This window comes from Camelus dromedarius, chromosome 4 (assembly GCF_036321535.1).
Source record: "Camelus dromedarius isolate mCamDro1 chromosome 4, mCamDro1.pat, whole genome shotgun sequence".
Classification (NCBI taxonomy): Eukaryota; Metazoa; Chordata; class Mammalia; order Artiodactyla; family Camelidae; genus Camelus; species Camelus dromedarius.
The window spans coordinates 65796343-65810463 of NC_087439.1; the positions used below are offsets into that span (position 1 = coordinate 65796343).

Genomic DNA, 14121 nt, shown 5'->3' on the forward strand with positions numbered 1-14121 from the left:
TGCCTGCCCTCCATCCCCATCCCCCAAAGAAACACACCACACATTTTAGACTGGTGTTGAAGACCAGTACCAAAATGAGACCTTCTCCTTGATGTATTCAGAAGGGTTGGAAGGGGACCAATATTCTCAATATATGACTAAATGTTACTAAGTAACCTTGTATGCACTGCCTAAATCAGTCTTCTCATACAGCGGTATATGTGCTCTCACCGTGGCAAAGGCTGCCCTAACTTAAATTTAATTACCACAGACAGGGAAAACTGTGGTTTCTGAAACCACACTGCCTAAATCTGACTCCGGCTTCAGCATTTGCTAAATGTATAAACCTGAGCAAGTTAGATACATAACTTCTCTTGGACTCAAACTGAGAATACTGAAAATACCAATTTCAAAGTTGTTTGAGAGTTAATGAAGAAAAGGTTTTGAGATAAAACCTAAAGCAAAAAAAAAAAAAAAAAAGCCCTCAAAAATATTTATTCATCAAATGATAAGTAGAAAGTAAGATATTTATTTCTGTCATGGGACAAAAGAAAAGACTTTCTGGTAAAAAATGAAATTGAGGGGGAGGGTATAGCTCAGTGGTGGAGTATGTGTTTAGCATGCACAAGGTGCTGGGTTCAATCCCCAGTACTTCTATTTGAAAAAATAATAAATATAAATAAATAAACCTAATTACCTTCCCCTGCCCCAAAAAATAAATTTAAAATTTTTCCTTTTCAAATGAAATTGAGCAGGGACTAGAAAGACCATCTGATCACACATCAGTGGATGATGAATGAAGGATGGATGAATGGATGGAGCAGGCTAAGACAGGATGAAGGAAACAGGTAAAGACAATCCCTAATCTGTAAATTTAAGATCTCAGATTTATGCTAGTACCAAACCTCTCTCCATCCCATGTTATTGGCATCTTCAAGGACATCTTCTAAGTGCTCATGAGCAAGTCTGCTCAATTGAACAATCTGTATTTTTATGTCTGTGGTTTTATTTCTCTTCAGCTATTACAGTCTCTCTCGGTTGACACCAGTGCAAATGTGGGCCCTTGAGGGGCAGTGCTCTACTTGGTCGAGATTTATCACATCTGCCAGCTTCACCTTTACCACTTCTATTAAATGCTGCCCTACCTGCTGCTTTTCCTGCTCTGCGGGCCAAGCACACTGTTCCCTCTAATGATGCTCTAGGAGGCCCAGGACCAAACGATGCTTTATGCTCTGTTGTCAGTTAGGAAACATCCCTCTCATATTTTAATACTATATAGAAAAATTTTTAAATCATTGTCAAATCAACATCAAAGTGTTGCAGGTGAATAATTAATTGTTATATTTGGAGATATCTGTTTTCAGAACAAAAATTAATGTTTTCTAATCACTCTAGTTCCCTTAAATATAGTTTTATCACACACAAACAAAACACAGAAAACAACAGTGCTACAAGTCTATGATTCCAAAATCAAGTGGTTCCTTCCAAATTTGCCCTGAAGTCTGTGATTATCTCTAAAATTCAATTCTGTTGATGTGACTTCTTCAAGCTAGAACCTATGAATGTTCATCCATACTAAAAGCAGTGCAGGACTAGAAAACAAACCTTTTATCCTAAAGTTAATATACAAAAAAACTATAAATGTCATCATAAAAATGGAAAGATTATTTTCCCATAACTTCAAGAAACAATTTTGACATGTTCTGAATGCAAATGAAAAGAACACAGTCAAAAATGCAGGTTATAGTCTTTGTTTTGTTGCCCTGGCTATGTGGCCTTTATCAGTGTGGGCTTTAGTTTCCTTGTCTAGAAAATAAAAAGGTTGCACGAAATGGACTAAAAATTTTTATAATTATACTTGCTTTATGCTCTCATTTCACTTTCTCCCTCTTAGCAATCCCCAGAATATTTACTTTATATACATGTTTTATTTTTACAGCAAGGGTTTGTTGAGTGGACACTATGTGCCAGGAAAATTGGTAGGCACTAGAATATGGAAATTTAGGGGAAATATGGCTCTTATTCACATACACCTGGCAGTTTAGTGGGCAAGATGGACATTCAACAATCAGAAACATTATACTTTATGATGATCGTGAGAAGGAAGAAAAGTCACTGTGCTCTGTGGGTTACAATAGGTGACCTAATTTAGATAGGGGGCATCAAGGAAGCCACCAAGAAGTGACATGTAGAGTGAGAGGTAGAAGTGGAAGGACCTAGAGACTGTCATCCTAAGGGAAGAAAGACAGAGAAAGACAAACCTCATATGTTATCGCTTTTATGTGGAATCTAAGAAAATGACACAAATGACCTTATTTACAAAATAGAAACAGATTCACAGGCATAGAAAACAAACTTATGGTTACCAAAGGGGAAAGGCAGGGGGAAGGATAGATTAGGAGTTGGAATTAGCAGATACAAACTACTATATACAAAATAGGTAAACAACAAGGTCCTACTGTATAGCACAGGGAACTATATTCAATAACTTGTAATAACCTGTAATGAAAAAGAATCTGGAAAAGAATATATATGTGTGTATAACTGACTAACTATGTTGTACACCAGAAACTAACATAATATTGTAAATCAAGTATACTTCAATAAAAATACAATAATAAAAATAAATAAATAAAATAACATTTGAGAATGGGGAAAAAAATGAAGAGTAGAAATGGATGGACCTAGAGATTATTTTATTAAGTGAAGTAAGTTAGACAGGAAAAGGCAAATATCATATTGTATCACTTATATGTGGAATCTAAAAAAAAACACTACAAATAAACTTATTTATAAAACAGAAATAGACTCACAGACATAGAAAACAAACTATGATTAACAAAGGGGAAGGAGTGGATAAATTAGGAGTTTTGGATTAGCAGATAAACACTACTATATATAAAACAGATAAACAACAAGGACCTACTGTATAGCACAGAGAACTATATTCAATATCTTGTAATTACCTGTAATGAAAAGGAATCTGAAAAAATATATATATATATGTATGTATAACTGAATCACTTTGCTGTACACCTGAAACTAACACAACATTGTATATCAACCATATTTCAACTAAACAATTTTTTTTCAGTAATGAGTAGAAGGTAGCATATCCTAGCCTTCCAGGGGTCTAGTGGAAAATGAAGAACAGTCCTGAGAGAGGCGGACATGGACAAGTTCAAGGAACTGAAAGGGAAACAATGAGGCTAAGGCATGGCATATAAAGGGATGTGGGCATGAGTGACTGTCTCCTCTGGACTACCAGGGATGTTGGCTTTTACTGTAAGTGCCGGGAGCTCATTAGGAAGGAACTCTAACTCTGAAGTTAGAATTCCAGCTCCACCACTTCCTAGCTGAGTGACCTTGGGCAGTTTCCTCATTTCGAGTTATCTGGAGGATTTAATAAATCAATGTAAATAAAGTGTTTATAACAGTGCCCAGTCATAGTAGGCACTTTGCTGTGTATGTCGTCAGTATTAATTTCATTCTTCCTGGCTTCAGGACACAGTACAGCTCAGAGGAAGGAGCACCACGCCCAGAGCGCTTGAAACTGGGGTTCCGGTGCCCCTCTTCCCATGCAGGCTGGTTCTACGATAAAATGAGGAAACTTTCATAGGAACGGGGATGATCCTGAATTGTAACAAAGAAACAAAAAGGTAACTTTAAGTGAACAGAAAGGTGCTCTTGAATCTTTTCTTTGCTTTTTGAGGTTAAATGGATGTTGTAATATTGGAAAAATACTTAAGAAGTCTTGCTTTGCAGCGCTCCTAATCTTAGTTCTAAAAAATGAAAATGGCATCCCACCTAAGTTTCCCTCAGTTTATTGAACCATCATTTCTGGCTCTTCACCAATGGAGACTCTTGCAGAACCTCTACAATCACATAACTCTACTGTTACTAACTCTAATTTAATGTTCTTAAATTTGCATACATTTTTATAATATTTGAGTATCTTTTATTTATTAATTCCGGTACAAGGCACTAAAGACACAAAAAGTAGTAATATGTGGGTTATCCTTTTTAAAAGATGGTGGTAAGAGATGGATAAGCAAACATAATAGAGGAGGAACAAAGAGAAAGGAAAATTAAAGGCTTGGAAATGTAGAAAAGGATAGAGAATCAGTGGATAAAAGGGAAATCAGAGTAGCAAACATCAGTTAATTTATAAAGCTAATTTTCATCTTTAAGTTGATTGATATTCTCTCAGGGAGACCGTTTATCACCAGGTTTGATGGAATGATCTCTCACTAGATTAATACAGCAGCCCTTCATCAAAATTAAAATGGTAAGAGTTTCTACAGTGAAGTCATTCATTTAACCACAATCCATTTTGGGGCTTCTCCTAAGAGAGTCCGGTCTAATTCGGTAACAGGCTGTTTTAGCAAGGGTACAAACTGGCTTCTCTAAAAATGCCTGTATTTTATTTTCCCCTCTAAACATTTACATCAGTGAGCTTCTGGAATGAAGGCTCCTTTCTGATCTCTTCCATTTTGCTTTCTGCATTTTTCCTATGAGGTAAATAAGCTGTCATCTGACTGTTTCGATGGAGCCTCAACACAACCTCAACCACGTCGGAGCTGTCCTCCTGGATCCGGCATGCCAACCTGCTGACACACTGGGTGACACTTTGTCCGAAAGAAACCAAATGAGAAAAGTAAGAAACTGGAGGACAAACAAAGACAAATGAACAAACCTGGTTAAAAATCAGGCAGCTGAATTATTTTCATATGATGTAACACTTAATATTGGGACATCAGTCCTTTTTTGTAAGATGTTTGTAATCTTGTGTTAATACATGGAAACCAGGAAAACATAAGTGGTATAATTTCTTCATCAAACTATAGAGAAGCTAATGTCATAAAGTCTTCAAGGAAGGTCAAGAGTAAACATTTTGGTGAGTTTTGTTAGATACATGGCCTGTCATGCAACAAGCAGAACGAGTTTGGACTCAGTAACGAAAGTACGCCAAATAAAAGCTTTAGGCAGTGCTGTATAATAAATCAGACTATCATTTTTCTCTCTCAGTAACTCCTCAGTTCTCCTGGTATTCCATCTTTGTCTCCTCCTCCTGATCTACTATCTGGTGATCAGAATATTATAAAACAATGGCTGAAAAGGGGAACGAGTTTCAGGACCTCCAAACTGCTTGAACCTGTAAACATTCAAAGACATTTTGAAGTCCCAGTATTGCCTCCACACGCTATCTGATTAAAGGGAAGGTATGTGCTTTCTTAAAGGGTCTTAGAGTCAGCCACAAATAAGGGTCTCCCAACAGCTACTGCTGTAATGTGAGCATTCCTAAACCTTTGTAGAACAAAGTGACAAGTATACTTTCTCTGGGCTTTAGCAGCAATTTAATTATGCATCCTTTTTTCTTTTTCTAAAAAAACTATACAGGCTTTTAAACTTACCCCGATAGCTGCTAAGATTGGGGCTTGATAAATCCACTTGTCTCCAGCACTAAGTTCCCAGCATCTGAGACATAAAAAAGAACTTTCATGAATAAATTGGCAAAGCAAATAAGCAAAGAGAATTAAGCATTTTAAGTTTTACCAAAAACTCCAGATCCAGACTTTTGATTACAAAACAAGTAGACAAAAAAAAAAAAAAAGAAAGAAAAATTTTAAAACACTCAAACCAGTGGAAAAAAAAAAGATTTATTAGCTAGCTACTTCCCCAGGATAAGTAGAATATTATAAATAGTGGTACATTATTTTCACAGTAACTAGTCAAAACTGTTTCCAAGGCAACAAAGAAACTAATCTTCTAAATGTGGTGCCATTGATACTTTATTTTTGTTATCACTGGAATGAGCCGTAACAATTAAAACTTGTTGATAAAGTCCTTTTACTTTCAGAAGTTACAGCAACTCTATTTTATAACTCCTTTGACTACAGAACACTGAAATAATGCATTCTTATCCATAGAAATGCAATAAAAACCTAACAATAATGAAAACGATTTTTGTTGATAAGAGTATAAAAGAAAATTGAATGCAGATGATTTTTGTCTATAGAAATAAAAAGTAGCTGTGTTCAGTGGACTGTAATTGACTAGTGCCCTGTAAATACTAACTAGTTTTTCTACTTATTTGTAAATTTATTTCAGTGTACGTTTTGCTAAATATAAACATGTGATACTTTTATTTCTCCTTTGAACCAGTTATGCCATCTTACTGGTTTCCTCATCAATCAGTGAGTTAAAAAATCTTTGACAGATGCTCACTTTATATGTGCAGAAGATCTTATTTTATCTTCAATTTTAAAAAGTTAGTTTTTAACAGTACTTAATAAATTAACACTATATAATTTACCTACTTGTTATATTTATTTCTTGCTTCCCACCCACCTCAACTAAAATTTAACTTTATATGGGCAGGGATCATTCTTGTTCTTGTTTTCTGTTGAATTATAAGTGCCTAAAACAGTACATAGCAAGTAGGTAGTCAATAAACATTTACTGAATTTAATTCGAAGTTAAGTCCAACTCAACCTCACCCAATTTTGGTTTGTAGTCAAGGCCTTACACTAGAATAAAATGGAACAGAGTTGAGAAAACTAGTTCCACTTATAACTTTAATGTAGCACTTTAAACAATATTTTTTAATAAAGATACATAAATTAAAAAAAAAACTTTACCTTCTTTCTCCTTATACAAAACCTAGCATTGATTGTGGCAACAGTAAATGAAATCTTATAAATAAATAAATTTTAGGGACATCATGATAATCTTTTAAATTCTAGATGATAAACATATTAAGAAGTTATCTTTAAATTAATTAACAAGTTATGGATAATTAAAAGCTATTTCTGCAATAATGCAAATGATTCTTCTCAATAGGAATATAAAAGAAACTTGAATGCAAATTATTTCTGTCCATAGAAATAAAAGGTTGTGTTCATTATACTGTACACCAGAGACTGACACATTGTAATTGACAATACTTCAATTAAAAAAAAAGTAGCTATGTTCAGTGGAATGTAATTGACTAGTGCCCCCAAATACTGGGCAATATCGGATAAGTACTGTCAATTCCTCAAACATGTGCATATAATAGCTACATATTTTTAAATTTTAGTTTTTTATAGGCAATACATTCTTGCTTCAAAAGTCAAATGATATAAAAAGACAGACATTGAGACATCTCAGTCCTCTCCATGTTCCTGTCTACCTCAACCTCCGCCTCTCTCCTTACAGATAACGTCTTTTATTACTTTATTATTTATTCTTCCAGCATTTCCTTATAGATGTACAAATACACATATTATAATCTTATTTTCCCTTATCTTACAAAAAAATTCAAGGTACACTGTTCTGCAACTTGTTCTTTCCTTTTAACAGTATTTTTTTTTAAATTTCTTTCTATATTGGTACCAAGAGAGCTCAGTAGCACAGCATTTCACTGGGAGGAGGTACCACAGTTAGATCAACCAGACCCCTAGACCAGTGTCATCCTGGTCCAGCCACACTGAAATCTGCAAAGTCAATGGGCTTGAAGTCTGAATAAGAATGGAAATCAAACACTGAGACATTTTACACTTGAACATCAATGCATATTATTTGTATGCATCTATTTTTCACATTGTTCAGCCAGATGAAAAAAGATAAAAGACAGTGATACTGAGTCGTGCAGAACATCTACCACACTACCCTAAAAAGGCTTCCTACTTTAAGTGGCATATATTGTATGAATATAAATTGAACACTGATTCACTAGCCACAAAACTCTTGGATTTCATAAATTTTCTTTTCAGTTTCGACATTTGGCAATATCTTTATAATCTTCTTTCTTTGCCTCAATGACATTTCATCATGGTGTCACTGGAATTCAATTACACAATTCTAGCTCTACCAAATACTTGTATTTTGAAGTAGGTCAAAACCAGCTACCTTTAAAAACAGGAAAAAACTTGACTTTTGAGTTTTCAATGTCGAAGTTTCAAATTTGCCCTTTGATAGATTTTACAGTTTTTTCAAGGTAATGCTATTAATCCCTGTTTTTCATTAATTCTTCAGTGTCCCAGCTCACAGAGTATTTGTAAACATGGCCCAGAAACTACCCTCTGTTCAGATTTTTTAAATAAATTTTAATACTCCAGGAAATACAGGAATAAATGTTAGTAAAAACGCAGTTCTGAATAGTGGAACACGAGACACAGAAGTCTGACTAAAAAGTAGGACTTCATGCAGCCAGGACTGGAAACAGGAAACGCATTTTTCCACCAGAGGGATCCAGGGCATTGTGTTGACTGCATACTGCGTTGTCTCCACAGCTCACACTCTTAGAGTACAGGAAGTCCCCTGAGGGCCAACATATTTCCTAAGAATGGCAGAGTGTATCTTTTCTTGTTCTTTTCCATTGCAAGCCCCAACCTTCCTGCTGGCATCTCTTATCTCCTTTGAAAGAGCAGGGAGAAGGTAATAAGGTATCTTGTAAAGTGTTTTTGGAAGTACGAAAAAGAGAAACAAAAATAGTTTTTAAGTCATTTGTCCAATCTAAACTACTCAGTCAAATAACACTTTGACAGAATTTTAGAACTGGAAGAGACTTATTTTGTATATTCAGTAGAGTTTAGAGCACTTCTAAAACTGGGTCTGATCTGCTTATCTCTAAATGTCCAAGATGTCTAGCTTTGAAAGACTGGATCAAAAAAAGATAAATCTCAAAAGTAAGAGACATGAATAGAAGTCCCATCTGTCCTTTGGAGATGCTCTGCGTCTGCTCTCTCCACCTGAACTTTGTGACCTGGCACTATACATAGGTCAGATCACACTCAAGAAAATTAAATAATATTTAATTTTTTACATTAATTCATCTGTTTTAGAGCAATATTTAGTATTAGTTGTATTTTTCAAAATATCATGTACCTAATGGATTCTTTCTCAAAAGTAATAAACTTTTATTTACTTCTGTATTTATTTTTTCAGCAAAGAGACATGATTATTTAGTTTATTATTTAGTTTATGACTTTTAAGAAAAATGCAAAATAACTAAGAAAACTAATCATCTAATTCCATATAAAATGGGCTATGAATACATTTTCTTTCTTTCCATGCTCAAGGCCTCAAACAGCTGTTGAATGGATGAATGAGTCATAATTGCTCCAGGCTAGCTGTAGGCTTGGAAGATGTAAACTGATATCTCTGGGTCTCATTCTATTCAACTCTAAAAAGTGGGGATTGAATCAAAAAACGCCTTTGGTTCTACCTTCTCTAAAATTCCAAATCAAAGAGATACGGTTACGTATCTCAGGGTTAAATTATTCTGCATTACTTAGTACCTCTTTCTGACTCAACCCCTCCCACCCTCCTTCAAGAGATCAAATAGCAGGGCTGCAAGTTTTCTTTGAAATTTCCAGTATCTCTGTGAAAATATAACAATGATAATAACGTAGCTGACATTAACCCTCGATTGTCAACAAATCCAAGTAGCATGAAGAGAAAAAGGTAAGTAAAAATGAAACTAAGCAGGACCCTGCGTGGCCCTGCTGGATACAAGACCTGTGTCTCTGCTTCTTGTTTGTAGGAAAAAAGCTTTAGTCTCCTAGGGCTACCCCAAGTTCCAGAGAGCAGACTCAAACAGTTAATGATTAGAGAAATGAGAAAATGCAGAAACAAAGGAAAAGCAATCAAGCAAGAAAAGTAACAACAGCTTGGACAACAGAGTCACAGGAAGGGACAGAGATAACAATCTGACTCATATCTCTGAGTTGTTCTGCAGAAACTAAGACCCCTCCCCCACCCAGTTGGAGACCTCAGACTGGCTGGAACCAGAAGACTGATGATGAAGATTCCTGAAACATCACCTGTTACCTTACCACCAGCCAATCAGAAGAATGTCCACGAGCTGACCTTGCACCCTGCCACCCGCATCCCTAATGTTGCCTTTAAAAACCCTGCCCAAAAGCCATCAGGTCTTCTAGGCATTAGGTACCCATTCTCTTTGCTTTGCACCCTGCAAATAACACTGTATTTCCCTTCATCACAACCCAGTGTCAGCAGATTGGCTTTGCTGCACATCCAATGAGTGAACCTAAGTTCAGTTCAGTGATGAAAATGCAAAGCCAGTTAAGTTCTAGAACTGAGAGAAAGCTGATGAGTGGGGAGTTCTGGCACCAGTAGTGGGAGGGTCTCCCTGGAAGATAATGATCTGTAGACTTCAGATTTGGGGGAACAGTGGCAGGTTTCTTGTAGAATTCGGGTGCTCATGTAGTGTGGCATTTTTTTCACCACATAGCAGACAAAATGATTTCTGAAGAAAGTACCCAATAACTCAAAACAAACACATGGGCTCAACTAAAGAAAGGAGCCAACAAAAAGGAATTGCTGTCATGAAATGTACACAACCTGTGGATATTAGTTTGTACTCTGTTAACATAAAAGAACGCGCAGCATTACTACATCTGTAAGTTAAAGCTGTCTCTCTTTAAATTGCTTCTCCATGTGCTTGCTGTAAGTGCAGTAGCCTGCTCAGGTTGCCATAATGATATACTGTAGACTGGGGGCTTGAACAACAGACATTTATCTTCTCACCGTCTGGAAGCTAAAGTCTGAGATGCAAATGCAAGGCACTGCCTGAAATAAGGCAGAGAAAGGCAAATACTGTATGATACCACTTGTATGTGGAATCTAAAAAATACAACAAACTAATGACTATAACAAACAAGGAACAGACTCGCAGGTACAGAGAACAAACTAGTAGGTACCAGTGGGGGTGAGGAGGGGCAACATGGGGTGGGGGAGTGGGAGGTACAAACGACTGGGTGTAAGACAGGCTACTAGGATGTATTATTGTACAACATGGGGAATATAGCCAATATTTTGTAATAACTTTAAATGGAGTGTAACCTTTAAAAATTGTATAAAAAATTTAAAATTTCTTGAAAAAGAAGATACATGAATGACCAATTTTAAAAAAGGAAATGCAAAGCACTGTCATTGTGCTGTGTGCTGAGACCCTCACTCTGTGTGTGCACTGAGAGAGGGAGCTCTCTCGTGTCTCTTCGTATGAAAACACTAATCCTATCATATAAAAGCCCCACCCTTAGGACCTCATTTAACCTTAATTAGCTCCTTCAAGGCCCTATCTCCACATACAGTCACATTCTGGATGGGGACTTCCATGTATGAATTTTGGGGAGACACAATTCAGTCCAAGCAATGAGTTTGATCATGAGAGCAAAGAGCAGGCACTGAATGCTTCTCCACTTTCTCCTGTTCTTTCTTCGACTCATCATTACTAAAAATAGAAATAATATGGAAAAAAATGAATGTTTCAGTGTCCACTCATTATGAAGAGCCTAAAGAGAAACAACCGGCGGGCTAGTGATACACTAGGATGGATTCCACCTCTACTGTGCATTTGTTCCGTTGTTTAAAAATACTTATATTATAGAAGACAAGAAAGCAAATGGGATGGGTTAAACCTATAGTTTGCTTTAAATATAGGTAAGTAGTTAGTAAGGAGAGCACGTGTGTTGAGCACAGACACTAAATATTCATGATACACCAAATAGATAAAAGGCAGAAAATAGCCCTGAGATACAGGAAGTGCTCAAAATTCTTGACATCTTAATTCAGCCACTGATTGGTAAGTCCCATGGCCTCATACCCTTTGCCCAAAGGATGCAAATAAAACCCACAGCTGCTCAGCAGGCTACCTGGCAAGCTACAGCCATGGCCCGGCGAACTTGCCACGGGTCTCTCTGAGACAGCAAGTGTGTACTTCCGTCTGTGGGTCTCCTTGCTGCTACCTCATCTCTGGTCCTCATAACCACACTCTCAGTGCGGAAGGCTGATGTGGCAGAGAGAGAGAGAGGCGGTATGAATGCTGCCTATCCCAGGACTCAGGTGGCGCGGTCCTTTCAGCTGCGCGCACCTGCACCATATCCTGTGTGTGAACTTACCCATCTCTTTCCCCTTGCTTCTCACCACGTGTTTTGACTTCGTAAGCCATGGAGTTCAAGCATCCTAACTGGGTCTATGAGTCTTTCTGTTCCGTGACTCTGGGATGGACAGCTTGCTGGTAATGTATCAGAGACTATTGTTACATCAAGGTAATTTCCCACATGACATCTCTACAGGGCAATGTCGTCACGAACAGCAGCAAGTGAATTCCAAGGAGGAAGCTGGACTTGAGAAAATCCGAAGCTCTTTTTTGTTTTGTTTTGTTTTGTTTTTGGGGTTGTTTTTAAATTTTTTTTATTGACGTATAGTCGTTTACAATGTTGTGTTGATTTCTGGTGTACAACATAATGTTTCCGTCATACATATACATACATATATTCCTTTTCATATTCTTTTTCATTATAGGTTACTACAAGATATTGAATATATAGTTCCTTGTGCTATACAGTAGAAACTGGTTATCTATTTTGTACATAGCTGTTAGTATCTGGCAAAACTTTAACCTTTTCTTTTTCACTCACCTTGCATCAGCCAGAGTTGCTCGTGCCACAGCCCAGGCTGTAACAAATGCCGCTGGGAACCCTGCAATCAGAAAAGGATTCAGAGACCATATTTCTTTCAAGATTAAGGGATTTTTTTTCCTTATATTCATCATACATAAAAATATACCATTAAAAGTGAGAGAGAAAAACAGACATGAAAATGTTAATATGTGAACCAGAAAAGTCCACTTAATTTTCATCTTGTCCCTTTGAGAAATGAACTGGTACGCTGATGTTATTTGTTCCCAAAAGCCTGAAGATGAAGACTGGCCCTGTTTTCATTCGAGGGATGCAGGAGTCAAGCTATATTTGGAGCAGACTGAAATCCCTGGGGTCAAAAGCAGGCAGAGGTTGGTGCATCCAACTTTTAATCTTGCCACGCTGACAGCCACATGCTTTCAAGGAGGAGGAAGTCTGCTGTTTTAAAAACATTCAAACTTTCTCATCCTAAAAGTGGAAGGCACAGAGAGGCTAAACTGAAAGTTACAAAATTAGAAAGTTCTGATCAGTTTAGCCTCTTCTTTTCTGGTTCATACTGGCTCAAGACAGAAGCATTTACAAGCATTAATCACCTAGCAAAGGGTGGCACTATGTTAGTTTGATGATTTGAGCATGACATATTTGTCCTTCATAAATTAATAAACACTTGTGAGCTTGCAATGTCAAATCTATTATACTGACTTTCCACGAGTCCTTCGCCCCCAGTAAAAGGCGACTGTTCCGTTCATGCTATACCTGATTAGACTCTGACATCACAAAAAAGTCACAAACCATAACTTTTATGGGACACTGCAATAGAAGACCATAGGATTTAATGGATAACTTTTCATTATGTGGCCTTTTTGAAAGAGGTTTAAAAAAAGGAAAGAGAAACCATAATGAAAACACTACAGAAGCTAGGAAGCACCTTACAAAGGGAGAAAAAATTTTTTAACTAATTTAGAACATTTTTTATTAAACACAATATTCTTTACCTTGTAAAAAACACATTTGTAATTCTTCACATACCTTTTCTTGGCAAAAAAAAAAGTGAACGTAAAAATAGATTCTGATGAAGAAAATTTTCAGAAAGAAATAAAAATAAGATGATATCCCACAAAAAATAATTTCTTTGATCTCTTCAGTGATCTAATTGAATTTAGCCTCAGCCTGTCTGTGTAGCAATTTAATTTTATGATTCCATATTCCAATTTTATTTATTGTTGTATATAACTTCTTTATTTTTTTTTTTAATTTGCTCAAATTCTATGTTCTGGGAAATTTTTGCCAAAATAGATCTACCCAATTCTGGTCAGTTCTTAGGTTGAGTTTGCATATTCTATCTATCTATCTAAACTATCCATCCATCCATCCATATAAACATATACCTATTAAGCACTTATTAAATGCCTACTCATGTGTCAAGAACTGTTATTGTCTCCAAAGATTAAAAAAATTAACAGATAAAGAGTTTTCCTGAAACTTATATCTGGCAGGGGAGGCAAAGTTAATAACAACTTCACTTATCAATTAGCACTATGAAGAAAAAACAAAACATACTATGTAATGGAGAGAGCATGGCTCCTTCTGACAGAATGGGTCAAAAAGGTCTGACATAAATCTCCTTGCTGTTCTGTTGGCTTGGTTATCTTTAAAAAGTGTTTGTCTGCCTTTGATCAAAATGTCCACATTCCCTCATTTGCAGGGCTTT

The 14121-nt window shown here is 36.4% G+C and overlaps 1 protein-coding gene across 1 annotated transcript in view; it reads right to left on the reverse strand.

The window, feature by feature from the left end:
- Window positions 1–14121, reverse strand: part of PTH2R (parathyroid hormone 2 receptor) — a 78301-nt gene that overhangs the window by 13180 nt on the left and 51000 nt on the right. The window contains exons 8-9 of the mRNA XM_010985427.3: window positions 12411–12471; window positions 5394–5457 (exon numbers count right to left, since the gene is read on the reverse strand). Coding sequence (XP_010983729.2) covers window positions 5394–5457; window positions 12411–12471 — 125 coding nt within the window. The remainder of the gene's footprint in view (window positions 1–5393; window positions 5458–12410; window positions 12472–14121) is intronic.